The sequence below is a fragment of the Mauremys reevesii genome, linkage group 6 (genome assembly GCF_016161935.1).
Source record: "Mauremys reevesii isolate NIE-2019 linkage group 6, ASM1616193v1, whole genome shotgun sequence".
Classification (NCBI taxonomy): Eukaryota; Metazoa; Chordata; order Testudines; family Geoemydidae; genus Mauremys; species Mauremys reevesii.
Window position 1 is genome coordinate 67,315,230 of NC_052628.1, and position 27,764 is coordinate 67,342,993.

Sequence of the window (27,764 nt, forward strand, 5' to 3'; positions counted from 1 at the left end):
CGATCACCATTCACCTCTATAACTGTAACTACTTTCTCTTTCAAAGTTTCTTCCAAGACCTTGCATACAATTGAGGTCAAACTAACAGGCGTGTAGTTTTCTGGATCACCTTTTTTTCTCTTTCTTAAAAATAGGAAGTGTATTATCAATTCTCCAATCAAAGGGTATGACCTCCGAGTTTACAAATTCATTAAAAATACTTGCTAGTGGGCTTGCAATTTCATGTGCCATTTCCTTTAATAGTCTTGGATGGAGATTATCTAGGCCTCCTGATTTAGTACCATTAAACTGTTTGAATTTGACTTCCACCTTGGATGTGGTAATTTCTACCTCCATACCTCATAGCCATTAGCCACTACCCCTAAACTCTTCATTAACCTAATTAAAAACTGAGGCAAAGTATTTGTTTATATGTTGGGCCATGCCTAAATAATCTTTAATCTCCACCCCATCCTCAGTGCTTAGTGGTCCCACTTCTTTTCTTGTTTTCTTCTCGTTTATATAGCTATAATCATAGTTAACTCATGCATTTAACTCAAATTAATCATGATTAAAAAATGAATCATGATTAATTGCAGTTTTAATCACACTGTTAAACAATAGAATACTAATTGAAATTTATTAATTTTTTTGGATGTTTTTCTACATTTTCAAATATTGATTTCAATTACAACACAATAGAAAGTGTACAGTGCTCACTTTTTTTATTACAAATATTTGCACTGTAAAAATGATAAACAAAAGAAATAGTATTTTTCATACATGTATCATAGTGCAATCTCTTTATCATGAAAGCGCAACTTACAAATATAGATTTTTTTTGTTACATAACTGCACTCAAAAATAAAACAATGTAAAACTTTAGAGACAACAGGTCCACTCAGTTCTACTTCTTGTTCAGCCAATTATTAAGAGAGACAAGTTTGTTTATATTTATGGGAGATAATGCTGCCCACGTCTTAATTACATTGTCACCCGCAAGTGAGAACAAAACTGCCGGTCTGGGGTCCCAGCCGCCGGCCCCGCACAGCCTGCTGCCGGTCTGGGGTTCTAGCTGCCGGACCCTTGCCAGCTGGGGTCCCGGCTGCAGGCCCCGCTCAGCCTGCTGCCGGCCTAGGTGAACAGAACCCCAGACCAGCAGCGGGCTGAGCGGGCTGGCGGCATAAGATCAACACTTTAATTTAATTTTAAATGAAGCTTCTTAAACATTTTGAAAACCTTGTTTATTTTACAATACAACAATAGTTTAGTTATATATATAAACTTATAGAGAGAGACCTTCCAAAAAAACATTAAAATGTATTACCAGCATGCGAAACCTTAAATTAAAGCGAATAAATGAAGACTCAGCACATCACTTCTGAAAGGTTGTCGACCCCTGCAGTATAGGGTCCTCCTTTCCCAAAAGTTTCCCCGGTTCCTAATAAACCTAAATCCCTCTTCACAACACCATTGTCTCATTCACTCATTGAAATCCTGCAGTTCTGCCTGTTTATCTAGCCCTATGCATAGAACTGGAAGGGTTTCAGAGAATGCTACCCTGGATTTCCTAGACTTTAATCTCTTACCTAGCAGCCTAAAATTGGCCTTGAGGACCTCTCTATTACCTCCCCTGTGTCATTGGTACCTACATGACCACTGGCTGCTCCTGAGCATTGCACATAAGTCTATTTAGATGTCTCAAGAGGTCCACAACCTTCATATCTGGCAGGCAATTCACCGTGCAGTTCTTTTGGTCATCACAATATTTCTAATAATCAGATCCCCCATTACTATCACTTGTTTCTTCCTAATAACTGGGGTCCCCTCCTCTGCAGGGGTATCCTCAGTGTGAGAGGATATCATGACATCATCTGGAAGGAGATGTTGTAGAACATGTTTAGAAGTGAATTTGGACGTTTCGTTAACATTTGTTTTACTGTTTAATTTTGTGTGTGGTTTTGGTTAATGCGAGCTGTCTCTTTAAGAACAAGGTGTAGCAGACTGAGAATGTAGTTGAGCTACGGAGCAAGTGTATGAAATTTTGCCATGTGTTCAAAGTGTGGAAGACCCAGGGAGTTCCAAAAAAGTCAGAACTTGGTTTAATAAACGTATCTTTCCAGAAAGCAAGGCTCATTCTCACCAGCTGTCTCAGGGCATAGCTAATGAGCAATAAAGGTTTTCACCTCTAGGTCATCCGTCTAAATCTTGCCCAGTTCAGCAGAGATTAAAAGTTATTCCCATCTAATGGATATTTGAGTCCCAGTTCCAGCTCCCACTTGTTAAACTCATCACCATGCTTTGTTCTAGATTGTAAACTCTTCGGGGCAGGAGCTATTTCTTACTCTGTGTTTGTACAATGCCTAGCTCAGTCTCAGTTGGATCCTCTAGCCCAGGGGTGGGCAAACCTTTTGGCCTGAGGGCCACATCGGGGTTCCAAAACTGTATGGAGGGCCAGGTAGGGAAGGCTGTGCCTCCCCAAACAGCCTGGCCTCCGCCCCCATCCCATCCGCTCCCTCCCACTTCCTGCCTCCTGAGTGCCCCCCTCAGAACTCCCGACCCATCCAACCCCCCCTGCTGCTTGTCCCTTGACCGCCCCCTCCCAGGAACCCCCACCCCTAACTGCCCCCCCCTGCCCGGGACCCCACTCCAACTCCCCCCCCCACTCCCTGCCCCCTGACAGGCCCCCGGGACTCCCACACCTATCTAACCCCCTTGTTCCCCATCTCCTGACTGTCCCCCACCCCAAACCTCCACCCCATCCAACTGCCCCCTGCTCCGTGTCCCTTAGACTGCCCCCCGGGACCCGCTGCCCCTTATCCAACCCCCCCACTCTCCGCCCCCTTACCATACTCAGAGTAGCATGTCTGGCAGCCGCACTGCCTGGCCAGAGCCAGCCATTCCGCCGCCCTGCCCGGCAGGCGCTCGCAGCCCCGCCACGAGAGCACTGGCGGCACGGTGAGCTGAGGCTGCAGCGGGGAGGGGGAAGCAGGGGAGGGGCCAGGGGCTAGCCTCCCTGGCCGGGAGGTTAAGAGCCAGGCAGGGCGGTCCTGCGGGCCATAGTTTGCTCACCTCTTCTCTAGCTAGAGTTCTTGTACTGGGGGCCAGAATCTTCTTTCTTACTATAAACTGGGGAGACTTGACAACATTGTGATTGTCTCTCACACATATTGGTAGGTAGGGGAAGTTCAGCAATCAGATAGATTAAAAATGATTTAATCTTTTATTTTAATTAGGATTTTTGGAGGTTGACTCGTGATTTTTTTTTTCAGTGTTTGGGGGTGGTAATACTGATATTAACCCAGGTGCAGCCTGCAATAGCCACATGTAAAATGGCCACTTCTGAGCTTCAGCAGCTTCTCCTTCCCAAATTTAAAGGATTTGCTACCAAAAAGGCATGCCATAAGAGAGTGAATCCACAGTGGGGAAGATCAATGATAACTAAGCAGTCAGAAAGGAGAAGCTCCAGCAGAGGGGGATGATTTCCTCCTTTTTTTAAGTTGTAGTGATCCAGGTGGAGGACAGTCAGGTTTTTCAGACTTGACAATCGGGTGTGTTTGAAATAGTTGTCCTTTTATTTTCATGTAGACGTACTTGGATTTCTGTTGTATCTTGCTTAAAATGTACTGCTGTGTCACATGGGACTTGTCCCAAAGCGCTTTTTGAGACTATTTCACACTCTAACAGGTGTAACCATAAGAAAAGTATTCCTGGTATGGGACCTCAGGTTTTTTTTTTAAATATCCCTTTGTTCCACCTATATAATTCATCTTCCATCTTTAAACTATATGTATTTCATTCTTCTAATCATTATTCCTAAATCACTTTCTTGTATTTATTTACATAATCATTTTAATTGCTATTTTCTGAATTCCTTCTGAGTTATCAACAGTTCTTTAGTGTTAGAGAACTGAACACAGTATTCTAGGTGTGATCTCACCAGTGTTTTATAAGAACTTGTCTACATGGTGCTTTAGTCCACACCAGAGGGATGTAGTAAATTTTAGTCCACATTAGTGTGTCACAAACTAAGTGGTTTGCATGGACTCTGCTGTTGTGCTCTAAACGTTCCCGAGTGCATGTTAACTATGTTACAGCACAGTAAATTTATTTTGGTAGACAATGATTAGGTTCAGCATGAGCATATTGTTAAAACTTTATTCACATTAAAATGGATACACTTGTGTTGCTCACATTAACAATAAAATGTGGATTCCTTTAGTATGGTATAGATATACTGTCTGTGTATCATTCTATCCACCCAGAAAGTGTTTGTATTTGGTTGTGAAGTTTAAGTAATAATTTAACTGTACTAGCCTTAGCCTCCAGTAAATGCATAGATTGTGTGACATTGCAGAGGAGACAGTTGTTTGCTCCAATTCTGTTATACTTCTGATAGTGATGTGAGCACAGCTGGTGGAGGATGGTATTTCTGTGTCTCACAGCAAATCCTTTGTCTTACAGGGCTATAATCCTCAGAGGACATGCTTCACTTTCATCTTGCAATTTCGCTAAGACAGTCAGTCTCAGCTGCTAATTATTGAGGCTAGAGGTTATGAAATACAAAGCACAGTTCAATGGCTTTCTGAAGCTACGACATTGATGCATTCACAGCTTAGAAAGCTTTGACTGATAAAGTGTACTCCATTTCTATATGTAATGCCATAAACTCTTGCATTAACAGAGGGCACCTCAGAGCAAGCATGATTCAGGCTCACATGAAGCAGAGAGGCAGAATGAAGGTCAAGGAGCAGCAGAAATCAGCATGGCAACTACTGGTAGTGGTCAGGTAAAGTAAATATTTATTTGGTAACATTTTTAAATATAAAAAATGTCACTTTTATGGGTGTGATCTGGAAATTCTGCTCTAGCTATGTAATTGTGCTTCAATGGATTTCTTCAGATGTATTAATTCTGAAAAGGCTGACATTTTTCTTTTATTTCCGTTGGGAGGGAAGAAAGCTGTTACAAAGGATATTTTAATGAGATGGAATATTTAAATATTCCGTAACACAAAACTCTATTTTCTTTTGTTTAAAATGGTTAACACGGATACGTTTAACCGGGGATAAGCAAATAGTTTCGTAGAAAAAATATTTTTTCTTATTTGTAGCTATTTGTGTTTGTTATGATTTAATGATGGAATTTACTCAAAAATTTCAGTTCAGAAATGATCACTGAAAACACCACTATTTAAAAAATTAAGTGACAAGTTTCTCATTATAAATAATTACAAATATTATTGTAATTACAAATAATTCCTGTTCTTAGTTAAATGCATTACATAAACCCCTGGAACCAAAAATCTCATCAGAGATCATCTCCTGCATGTGTGCTGAAGGGTTATGTACATTCTCATTTCATATTTGTCATTGCTATTCCTTTAATACTGAAATATATTACAGGGTGAAATTTAAGACTACACTAAATTCTTTAAATGTAAATTTATTTAATATTCATCAAGAGATGGGATAGTTTTCTTTGACTAAATAATTTAATATATTGATTTATTTTACTGTGCTGTAATACAACTTGTTTCATTATCTCCAAGTATTGCTCAGACTTTCATTTTAGTAATTCAGATTCTCATAACCTCAAACAATAATATAACAGTGCAATTCATATGTAAGATTTTTCTGTTTCTTACTTTGTGTTTGTGGAATTATTTCAATCCCTTTTAAAGCATCATACACACAATGATTTGTGAGAAGGATTATGTCTGTGGTATGGCTCAAATATTTCATTAGATTAAACATTAAGCACAGTCCATAATTTTTCTATTAAGATATATTTGATCACAGTTTGGAACCCAATTCTCTTTGCTACATCTGAGCAGTTGCCTGAGGCCCCTACTCTAATCCTGATGACAGCATTATTTTAAAGGAGAAAAAATAGTTCAGTGATGCTTTTGGGCTGAAAGCATAATGTGTTTAAATAATTCATGCATTGTGGCCACATGTTCTTTCTCGTGTGAATGGGAAGTTATTTTGCACAAGAGAGATTTTTTGGAGGGGGAGGAAAGGAGTGCCTGTCTTGTACCCAGGAAGAATCATATCAGTTAAGGAGTAGCTCTCTTACTTTGATGTTTGGGGCATAGAATTTGAGCAGTTTTGAGTTAATATCAAGCTACAGGAGGAAAATACTATGGCTGTGGGATTTGAATTTGTGCTGCTATGAGACATAAGGGGATTATTTACTTTTAGTGCAAGGGTAGGAAAAGGAGGCTTAATGGATTGGGCACTAGTGTTTTATTTCTGGGAACCCAGATCAATCCACCTTGTATCCTTGAGCAATGAGGATTAAATAGAGTGCAAAAAAAAAATCAACCTAATTGTTTGGGGCTAGCTAGTTTTGCAGTAAGATGAGCAATGCGAATTGAAGATTTGCCCATTGGGGACAGTATTTTTCAGGACTCAGTCATGTTCTCTTCTGTACCACCTCACATCCTCTGCTCTGCTGTACTGTGCTGACAGCAAAATGAACTTTACTAAAATCTTGATTTTTGCAACCTGTCTTTAGGATTTTAATGAATTTCACTGCTTTATTAGTAAACTGCATCAAAATACAGGAAAACAATATAAAGGAAGAAAAAATAAAGCACAGATGAAACAACAAGGGCATGAAAGAATATAAGATTAAAAGGAAGGAGAATAAAAGGGGAAATTGTAGGGAAAGATGCTACACAAGAATGGGATTGAAGCAAGGTGGGTGGAGGGAGGGAGCGCACATGAGAATTGGGGAGAGAAGAGAGTCTACACAAGAAGCATGTAAGTTATCAACTTTGGTCTCTTGCCAGTTTGCCAAATCAGTTGCTACCTATTTTCTGTAGTAGTGCTTTCAGTTCAGTCTTTAGTGCACCAGTAATAAAGATAATTGGGTTTGATTTGGGCCTCTTAGCAACCTCAAAGTAGAAGGGGCCAAAAGACTCAGTTAGCATGTTAACTACCTCTAAGCTCTGAAGAAAATAGCCTGTCCAGGTCAGGGTTGATATAATTGTTGGGACAGAATGGAAAAATATATGCTATTTCTGTCTGCACCATAATGGGCTTTAATATCTAGCGTTTCCAACTTGCCATTTTTACCTTCTTGGGTAGAACGCACATATTACAATTTATCAATAGTGTAACATTTTTGGCACATTTTGAATAAAAAAAATACACTGTGTGTGTAACCCTGAGATCACAACTTGAAATCAAGTTGAGTTGAAAGAGATGCTGTCAACATAAAAATAGTATTAGCCATATATTAATAATTATACCTTAGATTATTAAAACTGAAAGAATTGTAGATGTCTACTATACTTTTCACTGTTTACAAACTTGCTTAATTTTTTAATTTCTCTCATCTTGGACAAGGGAAATAAGGGCTTGTCTCTATGGAAAAGTTATACTTGTATAATGAAAGGTGTGAATTTAAACTGCTATAGTTATACCAGTGTAATTCCCCATGTGGACACTTATTCTAGAATCAGAATGACTTTTTGTGACTAAGGATATGTCTACACTACGGGATTATTCAGATTTTACAGAAATCGATTTTTGGAAACAGATTGTATAAAGTCGAGTGCACACGGCCACACTAAGCACATTAATTCAGTGGTGTGCGTCCATGTACCGAGGCTAGCGTCGACTTCTGGAGCGTTGCACTGTGGGTAGCTATCCCATAGCTATCTCATAGTTCCCGCAGTCTCCCCTGCCCATTGGAATTCTGGGTTGGGAGCCCAATGCCTGATGAGGCCAAAAATTTGTCGCGGGTGGTTATGGGTAAATGTCGTCAGTCAATCCTCCCTCCGTGAAAGCAACGGCAGACAATCATTTCACACCCATTTCCCTCGATTGCCCGAGCAGACGCCATAACATGGCAACCATGGAGCCTGTTCAGCCTTTTTTCACTGTCACCATATGTCTACTGGATGCTGCTGACAGACGCGGTACTGCAGCGCTACACAGCAGCATCCCCTTGCCTTTTGCAAGTTAGCAAAGACGGTTACCAGCCCTACTGTACCGCCTGCTGCTTTGCAAGTTGGCAATGACAGTTACCAGTCATACTGTACCGTCTGCTGCTGTCATGGGTGCTCCTGGCCGGCCTCGGTGAGGTCGGTCAGGAGCGCCTGGACAAAAATGGGAATGCCTCCCCAGGTCATTCTCTTCTTTAAGTTTTGTCTAATGGAGAGTCAGTCCTGCCTAGAATATCAGGCAAGCCTACTAAAGAACCAGAGAGCCCCAGACATCCCGCAGAAATGATGGGCTGCATGCCATTTTAGGGGGTGCCCCTGCAACAACCCCACCCATTGCTTCCCTTCTCCCCCACCCTTCCTGGGCTACCGTGGCAGTTATCTCCCCCCCCCCCCACACATTTGTGTGATGAAGTAATAAAGAATGCGTGAATAAGAAACAACACTGACTTTACTGCACGCAGAGATCAAAGGGGAGAGGGGAGAGCGGTTGGCTTACAGTGAAGTAGAGTGAACCACCATTCTGCACTTGCTCAGCCTATAGCTGAAAATGGGAATCTGTGACAAGCGCTAGGATAGAAGCACGGGCAGGACTGAATCTCCATTTGTGTGTGGGCCTTTGGTTGACACTGGTAAAATACAAAATGTCCCAGGATATGTATGCTGGGGGACAGTTCTAAACGGCAGCTTAATTTTTTTATTTGCAGCAAAATGTAGAGATCTAAGTATCTGATTGTGAGCCCTGGTAGCAAGGAGTAGGCTGGAGTAGGCGCGACCGTGCGGTGCTGCTGACTGGGAGAGCAGCCTGAGGCAGAAGCCTCCAGCTGCCATGATATTCCAGGCAGGACTGAATCTCCATTAGACAAAACTTAAAGAAGAGAATGACCTGGAGTCATTCCCTTTTTTGCCCAGGTACCCCCGGCCGACCTCACCGAGGCCAGCCAGCAGCACCCACGGGATGATGACAGGTATCAGTCATACTGTACCATCTGCCATCCACAAGGCAAGGCAAGGGGATGCTGCTGTGTAGCGCTGCAGCACCATATCTGCCAGCAGCATCCAATAGACATACGGTGACAGTGAAAAAAGGCGAAAAACGATTTTTTTCCCTTTGTTTTCACAGATTGGGGGGGGTGATGACATATACCCTGAACCACCCGCGACAATGTTTTTGACCCTTCAGGCTTTGGGACCTCAGCCCAAAATTCAAATGGTTTTCAGAGAGTGCGGGAACTGTGGGATAGCTACAGTTGTCAGTCGCCCCTCCCTCCGTGAGCGTCCATTTGATTCTTTGGCTTTCTGGTACGCTTGTCTCAGCTCCTTAAGTTTCACGCTGCATTGTGTTGAGCCCCTGTTGTGGCCTCTGTCCATCATGGCCTTGGAGATTTTTTCAAATGTTCTGGCATTTCGTCTTTTGGAACGGAGTTCTGATAGAACAGATTCATCTCCCCATACAGAGATCAGATTCAGTATCTCTCTACAGTCCATGCTGGAGCTCTTTTTTGATTCTGGGACTGCATGGTCACCTGTGCTGATCAGCGCTCCACGCTGGGCAAACAGGAAATGAAATTCAAAAGTTTGCGGGGCTTTTCCTGTCTACCTGGCCTGTGCATCCGAGTTCCGATTGCTGTCCAGAGTGGTCACAATGGTGCACTGTGGGATAGCTTCTGGAGGCCAATACCGTCGAATTGTGGCCACACTAACCCTACTTTGAAATGGCAATACTGATTTCAGCGCTACTCCCCTCATCAGGGAGGAGTACAGATATCGATATTATGAGCCCTTTATATCGAAGTAAAGGGCTTCATTGTGTGGACGGGTACAGGGTTAATTCAGTTTAACGCTGCTAAATTTGAGATAAACTCGTAGTGTAGACCAGGCCTTAGTTTATGTTGCTTTAGAAGCTATTTAAGCTAAGCTGAAAAGAGCCACTCTTATTTCAGTATAACTGAAAAGATTTCCTGTGTAGACAAACCCCAACTGAAACTTTTATTTATAGTTAGTTCCCCACTCAAATTCAGAGTTCTGTAATGTTTAAGTGGCAAATACTGCAGGGGAGTGGTGGTCCTTTTGTTTATAAAACTGCTTCAGATGGACTTTTAAAAATTATGGAAGTATTTCCAAGTTTTGTAAAACCTTGTTTTTGTACAATCTAAATTTGGGGCAAATTTTACAATGAGATTATGTACCAAAAGTAGGGTCTGATAGAATTTACAAACTGAGCAGTAGTTATTCTGCTATTCAATATGTAACTTCACTTTATTCTGTTGTACTGTAGAACTGTTTTTATTCACAAACAAATTGTATACCGTAGGCAGGGATGGTCTTGCTAAAACACAGGCTGAGGAGTCAAGAGTCTATTTTTGGCTCCATTACATACTATCTGATCAGTGTTTGTTTTCCCTGTTTTTAAAATGAGAATACTTCCCTGCCTCACAAGTATATTGTAGGACTTAATTCATTAATGTTTGTAAAGCACTTTGAGATTCTTGAATGGAAGGTGTTAAGAAGGTCTAAGTATTATTATTATGTTCATTGTCTAATTGTTTTTCAAAATTGTGTTGTGATCATTTTCTGTTTGTCCATAAATGGAAGAAATACTAAGTTGTTTTTCTTACACTGTATTGGCTATTTATAAAGCACTTCAAGGAAATCGTGGTTTCATTTAAAACAGCTATTAATTAGGTCTGAGAAAATGTTTTGTTTGGGAAAAAATGATCTTGAGTGAATAAAATAGTTTGAAAATAATTTATTTAAAAAATTATGCTAATAATTTTATACATATATTTTTATTTTTTGCACGATCAGTTGCAGAATTGGGGTCACTTAGCCAGTGGTCAGATATTCAGAGAAACTGAGCACCATAGCCCCCCGTAATGCCAACGGAGTGGTGGGTGCGCAGCATCTATGACAATCTTTGGTGCATAAATAAGAATTTAGGTAATTAACTTTAGTCACCTATATTTGAAAATTTTGGCCTAAGATCATACTAAAGAACTTCTTACTCATTCTCTGTTTCTAATTTGAATCATCTTTTAAAACTAGTATATTTTTAAAAAAAAAAACTACATTTAAAATATTTTAAATTACTCTGGTGCAGGCTTTTAAATGTGTCTTAATCTGGTAAAATAACATGTTTCCTGTAGGATTTGCATCTGTGATTCCACCACAATTCGGGTTTGTTTGTTTGTTTGTTTTTTTCAACATTAAGACCCTTCAAGTACCTACAAATTTTAATTAATATAACAGCCAATTGATTCTAGTTTAATTTTTAGATGACTAAAGGGTAGAATTAGTTAGATGGGCAGTATACTGGTGTGGTTTTGGTATAAGGCTATGTCTATACTACAGACCTTACAGTGGCATAGATGTACTACTGCAACTGTGCCACTGTAAGGTCTCTCATGTGGCCGCTCTATGCTGATGGGAGAGAGCTCTCCCACCAGCATAATTAAACCACCCCAATGAGCAGCAGGAGCTATGCTGGTGGGAGAGCATCTCCCGTTGACATAGCTCCGTCTACACTGGCGCATTTGTTGGTGAAACTTCTGTTGGTCAGAAGTGTGGGTTTTTTCACATCCCTGGGCGACAAAAGTTTTACCGATAAAAGTGCTAGTGCAGACAAAGCCTAAGTCTCTATCGCAGTACCCACTGTACGAGTATGCAACGTATCTTTGATATGTCTCTCTTCTGTTAAACAGATTCTCTTTAATCACTCTCACTTGTTTGCTGAGAAGGAAGGGAACCACTTGAGAACAGAAAAAGCTAAAGAGGCTCGCTAAGAGTATAAAAAACTTGAATTTGATTTGGTGTAGTTCTATTAAACATTTAGCCTGGTGGTAGGGTTTGAGATTAAGATTTTAACTCCCTATTCTAGTTTTAAATAGGGAATAGCCATAATTTTTAAAAGCTGCTAAAAATAGCCATATCTTAAAACAATAAAATTTTGATTATTATCCTTTGGTCTTATCAATAACGTCTGACGCTGACTGATTATGTTAATATTTTCACTGGTAATACAGAAGCAAATTGCAATAACTATCCAAGATCCCTACCTCCTGATGTCCAGGCTAGCAGGGATCTGAGATTTCTGCAGAGGCAGAATATTCAGCCCCAGATGGGCAAGAGTGTCTAACGTCTCTCTGCTGTGACTCTTGTGATCAGTATAAGAGTTCCTTTGATGAACTGCAAGAAAAGCATTTATGCCTTAGGGCGAAGGAGCTCTAAAACTAGTGGGGGAGGTTTCTAGAGGCCTAGAAAAAGCATGAGAGAATTTAATCTTTTAACTTTTGGAAGAACTAGAAGTTTTTGTTTTGTGCTGCTGGCCTGAATGTGGAGACTGCATGATTTTGGATACATCGTCCCCTTACTATGTCCCATTAGTAATGTGTTACCAGAGCTACAGGTCAAAGGATGGGAAGCTCCTTGGAAGTCTCCTGCCTTCATTCTATTGTAGGTAGCTACTATGGGAGAAGCTCACCTACTAGAGGTCTGCAGGCCCATGCACCAACTCAGCTAAAATTCTCTGCTGCTGTGGCACTCAGCTGAGTCGTGAGGTAACATGCAGTCCAACTCAATAGAGCTACTCTTAGATGCCCTAAAGAGCATGTAACCTTCCATTAAGTGAATGAGAAGGGCACTATCAGGGATCAGAAGCAAACAACTAGAATGAACTTTAAAAAATATATATATACACAGAAGCCATAAAATAAAAAAATAGGACAAGAAGAAGAAAAGAGAAGAATAAAGAACAGGGAAGAGACAAAGGGGACAAAGAAAGTGATGGTGACAACTTGATGGTGTCAAGCTATAGCCAAAGGGGGCACCCATCCACAGTGTTTTTCTAGAGGGTCTCCAATAAATAAAAAGGTTAAAAAACACTGTTTAACCTCTTTTCGCTCGACAAACCAGAACTGTGTCCACCACAGATTTGCCTAGCAGCTTTCCTTTTTGACCCCACAGAATCTCTTTCCTTGTCAATTTTTGAATGACTAGTTGTATTCTGAAGTGGTTGAGGTTGTGAGAAGCAGGGTCCAGATCTGTAATATCACTGATGCAGAATTCCTACTTGTTCTGTATAAACTGGCCTAAAAGCAGAGTCTGGTTTGTAGTCCCTTGTTCTTGCTTTTATCTGCTGGTTGTTGTTGTTTATTTCAGTTCTCCTTTCTCTTGATAAAAGCAGTTATTTTAAAACTCATTCAATAATTAGAATTAATTTTGTAGAACTGCTTTGAGAGAGAATTAAGGGACAAATGAGTAATAAGCCCTCTTTGTGAATTTTATTTAAGTAACTTCCAAACTGTATTGGAACTGTATTGTTAACTAAAACACAGGGTGACAAATTATGATTGCAAACATGACTAAATGGTCAAATGCTGAAACTAAAATAGTCAACAGTTGGCCCTTCAGTAAAAGACTTTTGGATGCTACCTCATTGTTCTTTAAACTTGTAGGGTTCAACTGCTCGAATGGACCATGAAACAGCCAGTGTTATGAGTACCTATTCTGTTCCTCGAAGACTGACAAGTCATCTGGGTACCAAGGTAACCGAAGATTACAAACCACAGGTCGCTAACGCTACATTTTTACTAATACAATAACTTCATTGTTTCTACCAGTACTATTATATTCACTGAATGATCTTTCCACACATACTAATTTCATGGAATTAATTTTTTTAAATAGTTTTTCTCAGGCTTTTAAAAATATGCATTAAAAATCCTTCAATTTTAGAAGAAAATATGAATTCCCATTGGTAGAATTATTTGTAATGAATAAAATTTGATTGCAGGAAATTGTTGGAGCACCTTAAAATCTTGTATTATTATTAGATGATCCAGATGATTGGTGAAAATGGCCCCATCCAAAAGACCAATTTTTTGGTATTTGAAATGCTCATACGAGACTGAATTCTTGAAATAGATGTCATTTTTGAGAAACTTTCTAAAATGTGACCTGAGCCATTGATGCTGCTAAATCAACATTGTGTCACTAACATAGTTACAGTATGTGAAAGAAACAGTCTCGTTTGACTGAAGAGGTGTTAAATTAAAGGAAACTGGGAATTTAGCATTTCAGTAAAATTTCCTAACCTCACTTCCATTTTTTAAATGAAAAGATAGGTTCAAGTGGACCTCATTTTGTGCCAAAAGTAGATTTCCAGCATGCATTTGTTCTTAGCAGCAGGTAAATGAGACACATCAATGCAAAGACTTTAAGGAGTTCCTTTTTTTGTGAACTGTGTGTTGGGCAGAAAAACCACTTTCTGTATTAAATATTCATTATTTAAAAGTGCAAAAATTTATAACATTACTATTAATCACACAATTTGTGTACCAAAGAGGTAGCAAAGATATATTGATTACATTAAACATTTCATTAAGTCTTTACAGAGTATTGTATTCGAAATGTTAAGTGCAATCTATACAGAATATTTTTTTTTTAAATGGTGGGGTAGGAGAAGTGGAGAAGGCTTCCTCCAATTTTCTTTCTAGTGTAGATAGAAATTGGTTCCATATCAGCAGGACCATAGGCACCAACTTCCCCTCTGCCCGATGGGTGCTCAACCACCACCTCGCCCCGCCCCAATTCCACCCCCTTCCCCCAAGTCCCTGCCCCTGCCTTGCCTCTTTACTGCCTCCTCCCTGGAGCAGGCCGTGTCCCCACTCCTCCCCCTCCCTCCCAGAAAGTCCTGAGTGCCGTCAAACAGCTGTTAGGCAGTGGGCAGAAAGCGCTGGAAGCGGGGAGGAGGGGGCACGCAGTGCACTTGGGAAGACAAGGTGCGGAGGGGGTGGGGGCGGGGGGAGTTTGGCTGCCAGTGGGGGCGGAGCACCCGCTAATTTTTCCCTGTGGATGCTCCAGCCCTGCAGCACCCACGGAGTCGGCGCCTGTGAGCAGGACTAAAAATATTAGTTTAGCAATGTCTGAAGAAGACTCAATGTCTGAGCCTTCTTCAAGAGACACAACGTCACCAGTAGGATTTTTGGACATCAAAACTATTTCTCTCCAATGTCTCAGAACTCAGTACTTGAATTTTATGTTGTTGATTCTTTAAAATAAATAAATAAAATAATCTAGAGATGGGAGATTTTCCCAGAATGAATCCATAGTATGTCAGGGACATGGTTTCAGAGGAGTTCTGCAGAGAACCCTTACAACACTCATATGCCAGTGAATACATTATTATTTATTTTATGCAATTATTGTAGACTATGCTGTCCACTAAGTAAACTCTGCTAAGAGCAGGCCATGAGAGCTTAGTCTAGAGCAGTGGTTCTCAACCTGCAGCCCAATCAGCACAGAGCTGCAGCTCACGTGACGTTCTCGGGGCCATACAGGTAGTATTGGATGCGGCCCACATAACACATTGTGGGTCGCATATGTGGCCCACAATGGTAAATAGGTTGAGACCCACTGGTCTAGAGTCACTAGACAAGTGGTGGGCAACCTGCAGCCCATGGGCCGCACATGGCCCATCAGGGTAATCTGCTGGCAGCCTGCAAGACAGTTTGTTTACATTAACAGTCCGCAAGCATGGCCGTCTGCAGCTCCCAGTGGCCGCAGTTTGCCATTCCCAGCCAATGGGTGCTGCGGGAAACAGTGCAGGCCACAGGGACGTGCTGGCCACCGCTTCCCACAGCTCCCATTGGCCGGGAATGGAAAACCGTGGCCACTGGGAGTTGCAGGTGGCCATGCCTGCAGACGATCAGTGTAAACAAACTGTCTTGCGGTCCGCCAGAGGATTACCCTGATGGGCCATGTGCGGCTCGTGTGCTGCAGGTTGCCCACCACTGCACTAGGCTGTACAAACTTACATAATCCTTTTCTTGTAGACTATGGTCACTAGTGGACCTAGTCTCTGAGGTAGACAGTAAGGGCTTGTCTAAAAGGGAAGTTAGTGCACAGCAAGTTAGGGTGTGAATTTACAGCACATTAACTACTACACACTAACTCCCTGTGTGGACACTTACTGCACAGTAAAATGACGAGTAAGTTAATGTAGACTAGCTAGTATGCTGTGAATTCACACCCTAACTTGCTGTGTACTAACATCTCTGTGTAGACAAGCTTTAAAGCTGCTGCCTCAGGTGTCTGCCCAGAGGCATACATTAAGCAGATTGCTTTCATTCTCTTTTGAGTACAAGCGTGCCAACTCCATAACATATTTGACTGTTTCCAGTCCAGAAAGTGAGGGTCTCTAAACCTCATTTCTCAGGCACCTGCCACTGTACTGTCACAAAGCTGGCTCACTGCTCTGTCAGGTTTTGATTCTATCATTTTTACATTTAATATTAAGTAGTTTGTGGATCCATATGATCATAGAACTTTACAATGTTTAATACTTCTACTTTTTCAGCAATTTCATTGATTATCATACTGTTAGTAAAATACGTGATTTTCTGAATACTCAATCTAGTATAAATTACCAAGACGCACTCAAACTTTTAAATCTTGTACAACACAGTGGTTTGATCTTATCTTCAGTGATGTTAGATTTTCTCATGTATGTCATAGGATATTTTGTTGAACTTGTGACCATTTGCAGCAATTTAGCTAGGATTAGAGAATCTGATCTGACTTAGTATTTGGCAAATCTGATTTCCTGTCTAGCTGGTACATATGGGATGTATCACTCTGCAGAGACTCATCAACTGCTTCTTCCCTGTCCCAACTGGGTAGCCCACTTATGAGTAGCTTCTCAAACCATGGGTTTTTAATGTTTTTATGTGACTGCCTCAAGAATCCCTCCTAAATTAATACTTAGATGTGAAATCCACTAGGGTGCTCTGAATTTGGTATCCAGTAATATGTATATTTGGTACTTTAATAAGGACAGCTGAAAACAATTACGAACCAGATCATCTGGGAGAAAGAATTTAATCAGAAAAATGTGAATGATAATTGGGACTCATTTAAGAACACCTTACTAGATGCCCCAAAAGCCACACCTGAAGAAGAAGGCTGTGCTGGTTAAAAAACCAAACCTGGTTTAGAGGGAAAATGAAAGCAGCTGTAAAAAAAAATTTTTTAAATTATATAACAAGTAGAAGAAAGGGGAAGTTGACAGTAATGAATATAAATCAGAAGGTAGGAACTGTAGAAAATTAATAAGCAAAGCCAAGGAACACAAGGAGAAATCTATGGCCAGCAGAGTTAAGGACACTAAGAAGGAGTTTTTTAAATGTATTAGGAATAAAAAGAATCTTGACAATGATATCAGTCCATTACTAGATGGAAATGGTAGAATTATCAATAATAATGCAAAAAAGGCAGAAGTGTTCAATAAATATTTATGTTCTATATTTGGGGAAGAAACAGTTGATCTAGTCTCTCCATATTATAATTATTACACTCTTTCCACTCCACTAGTATCTCTGGAGGAGGATAACAGAAACTACTGAAGTGAGACATTTTTAAATCAGCAGGTTCTTCTTCAAGATGTGTTGTTCACGTCCATTCCACGTGAGGTGTGCACGCGTTGCATGCACGAGCATTGGAAACTTTTCTCTTAGCAGTACCCATTGGGCCAGAGGGGCCCCTGCCTGAGCGGCGCCACTGCGCCGTGCATATATACCCCCGCTGGCCCAGTCCCCTCCAGTTCCTTCTTACTGTCCATGGCGGTGTTGAAACAACCTCTTGCTCTCCTACGAGAAGCAATCCCTTAGCTTTAGAGTACTTAGCTGCTATCAGTTCGTTAGCATTCTATTGTTGTGGACACTTAATAGATTAGGTGCTTGGAGGCTTCCAGCACCCGCCACGGGGCATGCCACAGGCCCACGGGTTTAAGGCTTGCGCCATGTGCCGCAAGCCTATGCCAGTTAGTGACCCCCATGACTCCTGTCTACGTTGCCTGGGGGAAGCGCACCAAACAGAGAGGTGTAAGATTTGCAAGGTGTTTAAGCCTAGAACAAAGAAAGAGAGAGACTTTTGCTTGAAGCAATTGTTGATGGAGGCAGCGCTGCAGCCATCGGGCCCAGAGCACCCGACGCTGGGTCCAGCCTCCTCGGTGCGGAGTGCCCCGGAGTCGTCAAGAGACCCAGTGCCGGTCAAGCACCGCAAGCCGTCGGTCCCAGAGAAAAGTAGGCCCTGGCATCGCTCATCCTCCCCGGTGCGCCCCAAGACCAAATCAAAAGAAGGGCACAGATGTTCCCTGCAAAGGAGACTGGCGCCATCTAAGGGCCTGGGCACCGGAAAGAGCGGAATGGACATTGTACCCGTGGCACTGGCACCACAAGTCCCTCTGAGTCCGGTCATAAGTGAACTAAGTGAGGACGATGGGCTTGAGGAAGTAATAGATCAGCCCTCCACGCCTGACATCTTTGAGGCAGCAAAGGACCTCATCAGGTTGTCGGCGGTGAGCCCCCTCCTGATCAGGGAGAAGCCTCCAGCACCCAGGCCCGTGATGCCGTTGAGGGGAAAGATGGCAATGGTGCACCGTTCGAGGTCACCAAGCTGGCATCGCTCCCGGCATTGGTCCCGGTCGAGTGTTGAGTCTGCGGACTCTCAGTTACCCCTGACACAGAGGGAAGCCTTGGTGCCAGAAGCGAGTCAGCACACGGGGTTAGTGCAAGGGACCCGATGCTTTCCAGCACCCTCCAGAGACTGGCACCAGGAGAAGGTGAGCCAAGCATCGCCGAAGGCTTCTGGAAGTCACCGGTCCCGGTCCAGGTCTCAGGAGCACCGATACTGGTCCCACGAGCAGCAGTACCGGTCCCGTTCCCAATTGGCAAGAAGCCACTCGTTGACCTCCCCCCAGCACAGATCGATGGCACCACCATGGCGTTCACGCTCGACGTCACCAGAATCCGGCGCCGACTCAGGCCAGTACAGTTACCCACACCGGGCACCGGACAGCAGAGAACACCTGGCTGGATGGCAACCCCAGTGGGGACCGCCGGGACACTGGCCCTTCTGGACCTCCTGGGCCTACAACCAGTGGCAAGTGGCTCCCTCCAGGGCCAGCTACTCGGTGCACCAGTCCTGGTCTCCGCACCGATGCTCCTCCGTGCAGGAAGCTACGGCGTCCAGACCGCCTGCACCGTCGCTGAGCACGGGACCGGAGAAACCGGCACTGAGTCCGGTGCTGCCCCAGGGTCAGCTGTCTGGGCTCGAGCTGGAAGCCCCTCCTTCAGGGGAGGGGGACCAAGGGGACCAGCAGGAGGAAGCGGAGCAGCTGCTGACCTCCTTGTCATCCTCAGATGAAGCGGTGGCAGGCACAGCGGTATCAGGACCTCCACCAATAGACCACAGAGCCCACCAAGAGCTACTGCGTAAGGTTGCTCATAACTTGGGGTTACAGGCCGAGGAGACAGTGGAGCAGGAGGACCCCATGGTGGACATCCTGAGCCCAGAGGGTCCATCCAGAATAGTGCTTCCGCTTATTAAGACCATACAGTCGAACTATAAGACTACATAGCAGACCCCGGCCTCCAGCACCCCAACAGCCAAAGATGTGGAACACAAGTACTTTGCCCCGTCAAAGGGGTACGACTTCTTGTTTTGCCACCCAAGCCCATGTTCCCTGGTAGTCTCGGCAATAAACGAGAAAGAGCGCCATGGGCAGCAGGCCCTGGCCCCTAAGGCCAAGGAAGCAAAGTGCCTGGACCTGTTTGGCAGGAAGGTGTATTCCTCAGGGGGCCTCCAGTTGAGGATTGCTAACCAACAGGCCATCCTCAACAGGCATAACTTCAACTCCTGGGCAGCAGTGGAGAAGTTTTAAGGACAGCCTCCCGCAGAGTTCCCAACAGGAGTTTACGGCACTGGTGGACGAACGCCAGGCCATAGCGAAGACCTCTCTCCAGGTGTCCTTGGATTCGGTGGATGTGGCGACCAGGACAATGGCGTCTGGTGTGGTCATGCAACGCTCAGTGTGGCTGCAGGAGTCAAGTCTGCTGCCTGAGGTCCAGAACTCGCTCCAGGACCTCCCCTTTGAAGGGTCCGGGCTCTTTTTGGACCAGACAGACACAAAGCTGCATAGCCTCAAGGACTTGAGGGCCATACTCAAGTCGCTGGGTACGCACACGCCGGCGACCCAAAGAAAGCCCTTCAAGCCGCAGCTGCCTCCTCAGCATCACTACCAACCTCGTCTTAGGCAGGAGCCCTACCGCAGGCGAAATGGGGATAACAAGAGGCGGCGCAATAATAATAATAGTTCCAATAGGCCAGGCCGGAGCCAAGGCCAACATAAGTCTCAGCCCGACCCTAAACCAGGCTTTTGAAGGTGCGCTCAAGGGCAGCGTACCAGACCAATCACCGGATCCATACCCTTGTTTCCTGGACTGCCTGTCCCGCTTCTCCCATGCATGGTCCAGTATTACGTCGGACCGTTGGGTGTTGCACACAGTGCAAAGCGGTTACAGGCTGCAGTTCTCCTCCCTGCCTACCCCCCACCCCTCTTTCCCATCCCTCTTCAGGGACCCTTCTCATGAGCGCCTCCTGGAAAAGGAGGTTCGCATGCTCCTAGAAGCAGGGGCAGTACAGTTGGTAAGAAAGGACCTAAGGGGGAAAGGGTTCTACTCCCGCTACTTCCTCATTCCCAAGGCCAAAGGGGGCCTTCATCCCATTCTGGACCTGTGCAGGCTCAATGAGTTCCTGGTCAAGGCCCGGTTCTGCATGGTCTCTCTGGGCACCATCATCCCTTCCCTGGATCCGGGGGACTGGTACACTGCCCTCGACATGAAGGACGCGTACTTTCATATCTCCATCCACTCGATGCATCACTGATTCCTGCGCTTCTCTGTGAACCAAGAACATTACCAGTTCACGATTCTCCCTTTTGGCCTAGCTACAGCCCCACGAGTGTTCACAAAATGCATGGCGGTGGTGGCAGCCTTATGGAGGCAGAGGGTTCAAGTTTACCCGTACCTCGAAGACTAACTCCTGGCAGGCTGGTCCAAAGAGGAGGTTCGGTCCCACGTGCAAGTGGCCCTGAGACTATTCCGCACACTGGGGCTCCTGGTCAACATCCCCAAATCCACCCTCATTCCAACACAGAGAGTGGAATTTATAGGGGTGGGCCTAGATGCGGTACAGGCAAAGGCGAGCCTCCCAGTATCACGATTCCTGGCCATCCAGCAAGCAGTGAACTCTCTGTGCCAGTTTCCCACTACAACGGCCAGATGCTTTTGATACAGTCTCCCACAGTATTCTTGCCAGCAAGTTAAAGAAGTCTGGGCTGGATGAATGGACGGTAAGGTGGATAGAAAACTGGCTAGATGGTCGGGCTCAACAGGTAGTGATCAATGGTTCCATGTCTAGTTGGCAGCCGGTATCAAGTGGAGTGCCCCAAGGGTCGGTGCTGGGGCCGGTTTTGTTCAATATCTTCATTAACGATCTGGAGGATGGTGTGGACTGCACCCTTAGCAAGTTTGCAGATGACACTAAACTGGGAGGAGTGGTTGATACGCTGGAGGGTAGGGATAGGATACAGAGGGACCTAGACAAATTAGAGGATTGGGCCAAAAGAAATATGATGAGGTTCAACAAGGACAAGTGCAGAGTCCTGCACTTAGGACGGAAGAATCCTATGCACTGCTACAGATTAGGGACTGAATGGCTGGGTAGCAGTTCTGCAGAAAAGGACCTAGGGGTTACGGTGGACGAAAAGCTGAATATGAGTCAACAGTGTGCCCTTGTTGCCAAGAAGGCTAATGGCATTTTGGGTTGTATAAGTAGGGGCATTTCCAGCAGATCAAGGGATGTGATCATTCCCCTCTACTCAGCACTGGTGAGGCCTCATTTGGAGTACTGTGTCCAGTTTTGGGCCCCACACTACAAGAAGGATGTGGATAAATTGGAGAGAGTCCAGCGGAGGGCAACAAAAATGATTAGGGGGCTGGAGCACATGACTTATGAGGAGAGGCTGAGGGAACTGGGATTGTTTAGTCTGCAGAAGAGAAGAATGAGGGGGGATTTGATAGCTGCTTTCAACTACCTGAAAGGGGGTTCTAAAGAGGATGGACCTAGACTGTTCTCAGTGGTAGAAGATGACAGAACAAGGAGTAATGGTCTCAAGTTGCAGAGGGGGAGGTTTAGGTTGGATATTAGGAAAAACTTTTTCACTAGTAGGGTGGTGAAGAACTGGAATGGGTTACCTAGGGAGGAAGTGGAATCTCCTTCCTTAGAGGTTTTTAAGGTCAGGCTTGACAAAGCCCTGGCTGGGATGATTTAGTTGGGTTTGGTCCTGCTTTGAGCAGGGGGTTGGACTAGATGACCTCCTGAGGTCCCTTCCAACCCTGAGATTCTATGATTCTATGATTCTATGCTGCCTGAGGCTACTTGGCCACATGGTAGCATGCACACACGTGGTCAAGCATGCCAGATTGAAACTCAGGACGCTGCAGGTTTGGCTCGCCTGTGTATACTGCCCAGGCAGGGACCCATGGACTTGGTAGTGACAGCCCCAGGGGACATGCTAGACTCCTTGCGGTGGTGGCTGTCCCAGACTATGGTTTGCGAAGGCAGCCCCTTTGCTACACAACAGCCGGACCTGACGCTTGTGGTGGACGTGTCAGACCTCAGATGGGGTGCTCACCTAGGAGACCTCAGGGCTTGTGGTCGGGAGCGGAGCGATTGCTCCATCTCAGTGTGAAGGAGCTCAGGGCAGTTCATTTAGCCTGCCAGACCTTTCACGCCATTTTGAGTGATCACAGCATGACTGTTCTGATGGACAACACGACCGCCATGTTTTACGTAAACAAGCAGGGCGGAGCCTGCTCCTCACCGCTCTGCCACCAGGCTCTCCTTTGGAACTTCTGCATAGCCCACACCATTCATCTTGAGGTGTCACATCTCCTGGGGGTGCGGAACGAACTTGCGGACCACCTCAGCAGGTCGTACCGCATGTACGAGCGGATGCTCAGAGCAGACATTGTGTATTCGCTCTTCCGCAAGTGGAGGTTTCCCTGGGTAGACCTGTTTGCCGCCAGGGGCAACGCCCAGTGCCTGCAGTTTTGCTCGTTCCAGGGCCACAGCCCGGGCTCAATAGCAGACGTGTTCGCGATCCCGTGGGGAGGGGAATTAAAATACGCCCTCTCCCCGCTTCCTCTGGTGCACAAGGGTCCTGCTCAAGGTGCACAGGGACGGGGCGGCGGTCATCCTCATCGCCCCGACCTGGCCCAGCCAGCACTGGTTCACCACACTCCTGGAGCTATCAGTGGAAGCCCCAGTAATCCTGCCCCTACACCAGGACCTCATCACACAGGACAGAGGGCGGCTCCTCCACCCCGACCTGCAGTCACTGCATCTGATGGTGTGGAAGCTCTGTGGCTGAATGCTTTGGACAGCCAGTGCTCCCTCCCTGTGCAGCAGGTTCTACTTGGTAGTAGGAAGCCCTCTACCAGGGCGACTTACCTGGCCAAGTGGAAAAGGTTCTTGTGGTGGTGTGGGCCCCAACAGGTTCAGCCATGCCAGGCTCTGGTGCCCACCATTCTAGAGTACCTACTGCACCTCAAGCAGCAGAGGCTGGCCCCGTCCTCGATCAGGGTGCATCTGGCAGCCATCTCTGCCTTCCACCCGGGGTTTTCAGGGGGCTCGGTGTTCTCCCACCCGATGGTGGAGCGGTTCCTTAAAGGACTGGAGAGGGTGTTCCCTTACTCACACCCCTAATCCCCCATGGAATCTCAACTTAGTCCTTTCTAAGATTATAGGGCCCCCGTTCAAGCACCTTGCTACCTGCTCCCTCCTCCAACTTTCCTGGAATGTGGCATTCCTGGTGGCCATTACCTTGGCCAAAAGGGTATCTGAGCTGAGGGCACTCACCTTGGAGCCGCTATATATAGTATTTCATAAAGACAAAGTGCAGCTCCGCCCACACCCCAAGTTCCTCCCACAGATGGTCCCACAATTCCATCTAGGCCAGGACATTTGTCTGCCAGTGTTTATTCCCAAACCCCATGTGGACCCGAGTCACCGCAATCTGCACTCCCTGGATGTCCGCCGACCGTTGGCGTTCTACTTGGTGTGCACCAAGCCCTTCCGTAAATCCACACTGCTGTTCGTGCCGTGGCGGAAAGGATGAGAGGCCTTCCAGTGTCGGCGCAGCAAATCTCCTCCTGGATTACAGACTGCATTCGGGAGTGTTATGATCTTGCAGGTGTTCTGGCCCCGGCGGTCGTGGCCCACTCGACCAGGGCGCAAGCAGCTTCAGTGGCTTTCCTGGCACAGGTCCTGGTCCAGGAAATCTGCAGAGCAGCCACCTGGTGGTCGGTGCATACCTTCACGACCCACTATGCAGTCAACCAGCAGGCCCAAGAGGACACGGTGGTTGGCGTGGCAGTCCTCCAATCAATTGCTCCGTGACTCCTACCCTCCTCCGAAGGTAAGCTTGTGATTCACCTGATGTGGCATGGACGTGAACAAGCACTCCAAGAAGAAAAAACGGTTACCTACCTTTTCATAACTGTTGTTCTTCGAGATGTGTTGTTCACGTCCATTCCACCACTCACCCTCCTACCCCTCTGTCAGAGTTGCCGGTAAGAAGGAATTGGAGGGGGTCAGGCCAGCAGGGGTATATATGCACAGCGCAGTGGCACTGCTCAGGGGAGGCCCTGCCAGCCCAACGGGTACCGCTAAGAGAAAAGTTTCCGACACTAGGTGTGCGCGTGGAATGGACATGAACAACACATCTCGAAGAACAACAGTTACGAAAAGGTAGGTAACCGTTTTTTCAGATAACTTGCATCCAAGAGTTTTTAAAGAGTTGTCTGAGGAGCTCATTGGACAATTAATGTTATTTTTTCAATAAGTCTTGACACATTGGGGAAGTTCCAGAAAACTGGAAAAAAAGCTAATGTTTCTGTTAATTTTTAAAAAGGGCAAATGGGACAACCTCAGTAATTATAGACCTGTCAGCCTGTGATTGATCCTGAGCCAGCAGCTTGGATGGTCCTGGGGTCAGCCACACTGGCCCCTGCAGAAGTCACAAAGGTCGCAGAAAATCACAGAATCTGTAAAGATCTGTCCTAGGAATTATTTTGAGGAAGTTCTATGGCCTGTGCTGTACTGGAGGTTAGACTAGATGATCACAATGGGTCTTCTGGCCTTGGAAACTATGGCTCTATAAGCATATTTAATTTGCACTCTAGCAAATTATTTGTCATCGGAGAGCAGCCTTTAAATGAAAGTATTACTCATGTAGATAAATATCTGTTTGAGAGAAAGAGAATTCATAGTAGACATATCCTGGCTTGCTCAGGCTAAAACGTTATTGGGTAGCACATTTTCATTAATATGCTATTGTTTTAATCCTTTAGTACAATGAAAATCCAGACCTGTTCAGTAGAGGTCTAGATGAACAAAAATATATATCAGATATCACTGTTATTTCATTCACATTACTACCAAGTGGATTCATTATAATTAAAGTTTTAAACAGCAAGGAACCAGTAATAATTATGCAATTATTTTTTTTAAATGATACCGATTCTTGCACAACTGGGAGGGTGGAGGGGGGAATTTTTTCCTTGCTTTTATATATCATCCATCACTTCATTTCAATTTGATGTATCTTTTTATAGAAAATGTAACTGTGTTTTTAAAATCATTTGGCCTACAGGTGGAAATGGTGTATTCTTTGTTGTCAATGCTTGGTACTCATGATAAGGATGACATGTCACGAACTTTGCTAGCTATGTCTAGCTCCCAAGACAGCTGCATAGCCATGCGTCAGTCTGGATGTCTTCCTCTCCTCATCCAGCTTTTACATGGCAACGATAAAGACTCTGTGTTGTTAGGAAACTCTCGGGGCAGTAAGGAGGCCCGTGCCAGAGCCAGTGCAGCACTGCATAACATCATTCACTCACAGCCTGACGATAAGCGAGGCAGAAGGGAAATCCGTGTACTCCATCTTTTGGAACAGATACGAGCTTACTGTGAAACATGTTGGGAATGGCAGGAGGCACATGAACAAGGCATGGATCAAGACAAAAATCCAAGTATGTCTCATAATGCTTTAAAAAATGGCTAACAATATATTATACAAAAAATTTTAAACCGTGAGTTCCATTTTAAGCTGAATTTTTGGTATGGTAGAAATACTCCTAAATTAAGGATTTTTTTCATATGAAATTTTTTAAACAAAAATCGAAGTAATATCTGAAAACAGAATGCCTCATCTGTAATACGTGCTGTCTGTAAATGCTCTGTGGAAGACTACTCTTTAAATCATTGACTGCCTATCTCATAAAAAGTATAATCCCAGTGATTTTTTTTGTATACCCTATACAAATTTGTATTCATGCTCACTGCTATTTTGTCTTGTTTTACTATATGTTCTGAACACTGAATGCACAAAAGTTTGTTGTTTTTTTAAACCTACCTTTTTCTCATCCCATTTTGTTTTGGTTGCTTGTTTGGTTGGTTGTTGGGGAGGTTAAGGTAGACACAAAAAGAGCAATCTTGTTCCAATCAGTTCAGTATAACACAGTTTGATATTTGATATTTCTGACATACAATCACCGCCTTGTCAATGTAAAATGAAGTTTTTTCGGAGAGGTTTGAAAATTTATGTAACCCTTTAACTTCCCTAAGTGCATTTCTGATTTAAGGGAAAATTACAAAAACAGGCCCTGATCCTCCAATATGTTCTATGTTGGTAGTTCTTCATGCCCACAAGAAGTACCATTGAAATCAGTGGGATTGGCATGGGTGCAAGATGGAATCTGATCTCACTACAGGGATCAGACTGCAGAATCAGAGCTCATGATGACATCCTAACACAATCTGTGGCTGAGACAAAATCTGGTACAAAAATGTTTAGAACTACAAATGCTCCTAGTTTGAGATAATGCTGATTGTCCTTCAGAAGGAAGGAACAAGACAATTTTATTTTTGATACTGCATTATTAAACCCAGCCAGAAAACCTAACCTATCCCACTCTCTACACTCCAAAGCCATTGTCAAGATAATTAGGAAATTAAATTCCTTAGCATTAAAATTTGTGTCTCGTAAGTCTGTGAGCATGGAAATTGTTTTTGTTAGAATGATCAGTGACTTTTGTCTTCTCTTGCATTTTCTCAGTGATCCAAATCCTGAAAAAGTGATCTAAATATTTACCTTAAACTTTGAATCTCTTGGTAAGGCGTATTATTTTGACAATGCCCTTCTAATATACCACGTCAATATTAATTGTTGCCCTTTTTCGGGGACAGGGCCAGCTCCAGTTGAACATCAGATCTGTCCTGCAGTTTGTGTTCTGATGAAACTTTCATTTGACGAAGAACACAGGCATGCGATGAATGAGCTTGGTAAGATGAAATATTTTTCTCTATACAGCTGTTGAGAAGTTGAGAAGTTTTAACTTTCCTTTCTTGTACACTTAATAGAAATCCAGTAGGTTTCTCTGTTACCAGTTCAGATTGATCAAATACTTCAGCAAATACTAAATACTTCAGCAAATCTGGCCTCTGATGTCTTAATTTAGGCACCCAGAAAATTAGGAGTACAGTTAGTGCTCACTTTTACAAATTTGGTTTACAAAGACTTACCCAGAATAACATGGTGACTCTGTGACTGAGGCAGGGATAGAATTCAGTTTTCCAGGGTGGCATTCAACAGCTTTAACCATGAGACCATCTTTTCTCTTCCTGCAGTCCTCTGCCTCATTCACTATTCACTTTCCAGCTTCTGCAACACATGAGGCAAGGCCCTGCAGGTAATAGCCTCCTTCACTACACAACCCTGATTCATTCTCTAGAACATGGTTCATCCTGTGCACAGAATGAGACAGGATCCTGTGGGAAAATGTGATGTAAAGGTGGTATGATAATACACATGCTCAAGGGGCTGAATTAGGGTTGCAGAAATTAGGAATTCTGGCATTTCCTAACTTCT

The 27,764-nt window shown here is 44.2% G+C and overlaps 1 protein-coding gene across 8 annotated transcripts in view; it reads left to right on the plus strand.

Moving 5' to 3' along the window:
* APC (APC regulator of WNT signaling pathway) overlaps positions 1-27,764 on the plus strand; it is a 202,775-nt gene that overhangs the window by 145,191 nt on the left and 29,820 nt on the right. For 6 of the 8 annotated variants that reach the window (XM_039545887.1, XM_039545891.1, XM_039545888.1 and 3 more), the window contains 4 exons: positions 4,664-4,768; positions 13,387-13,500; positions 25,488-25,866; positions 27,083-27,178. In XM_039545887.1, coding sequence (XP_039401821.1) covers positions 4,664-4,768; positions 13,387-13,500; positions 25,488-25,866; positions 27,083-27,178 — 694 coding nt within the window. The remainder of the gene's footprint in view (positions 1-4,663; positions 4,769-13,386; positions 13,501-25,487; positions 25,867-27,082; positions 27,179-27,764) is intronic. The other 2 variants (XM_039545893.1, XM_039545894.1) reach the window with 2 other exon arrangements.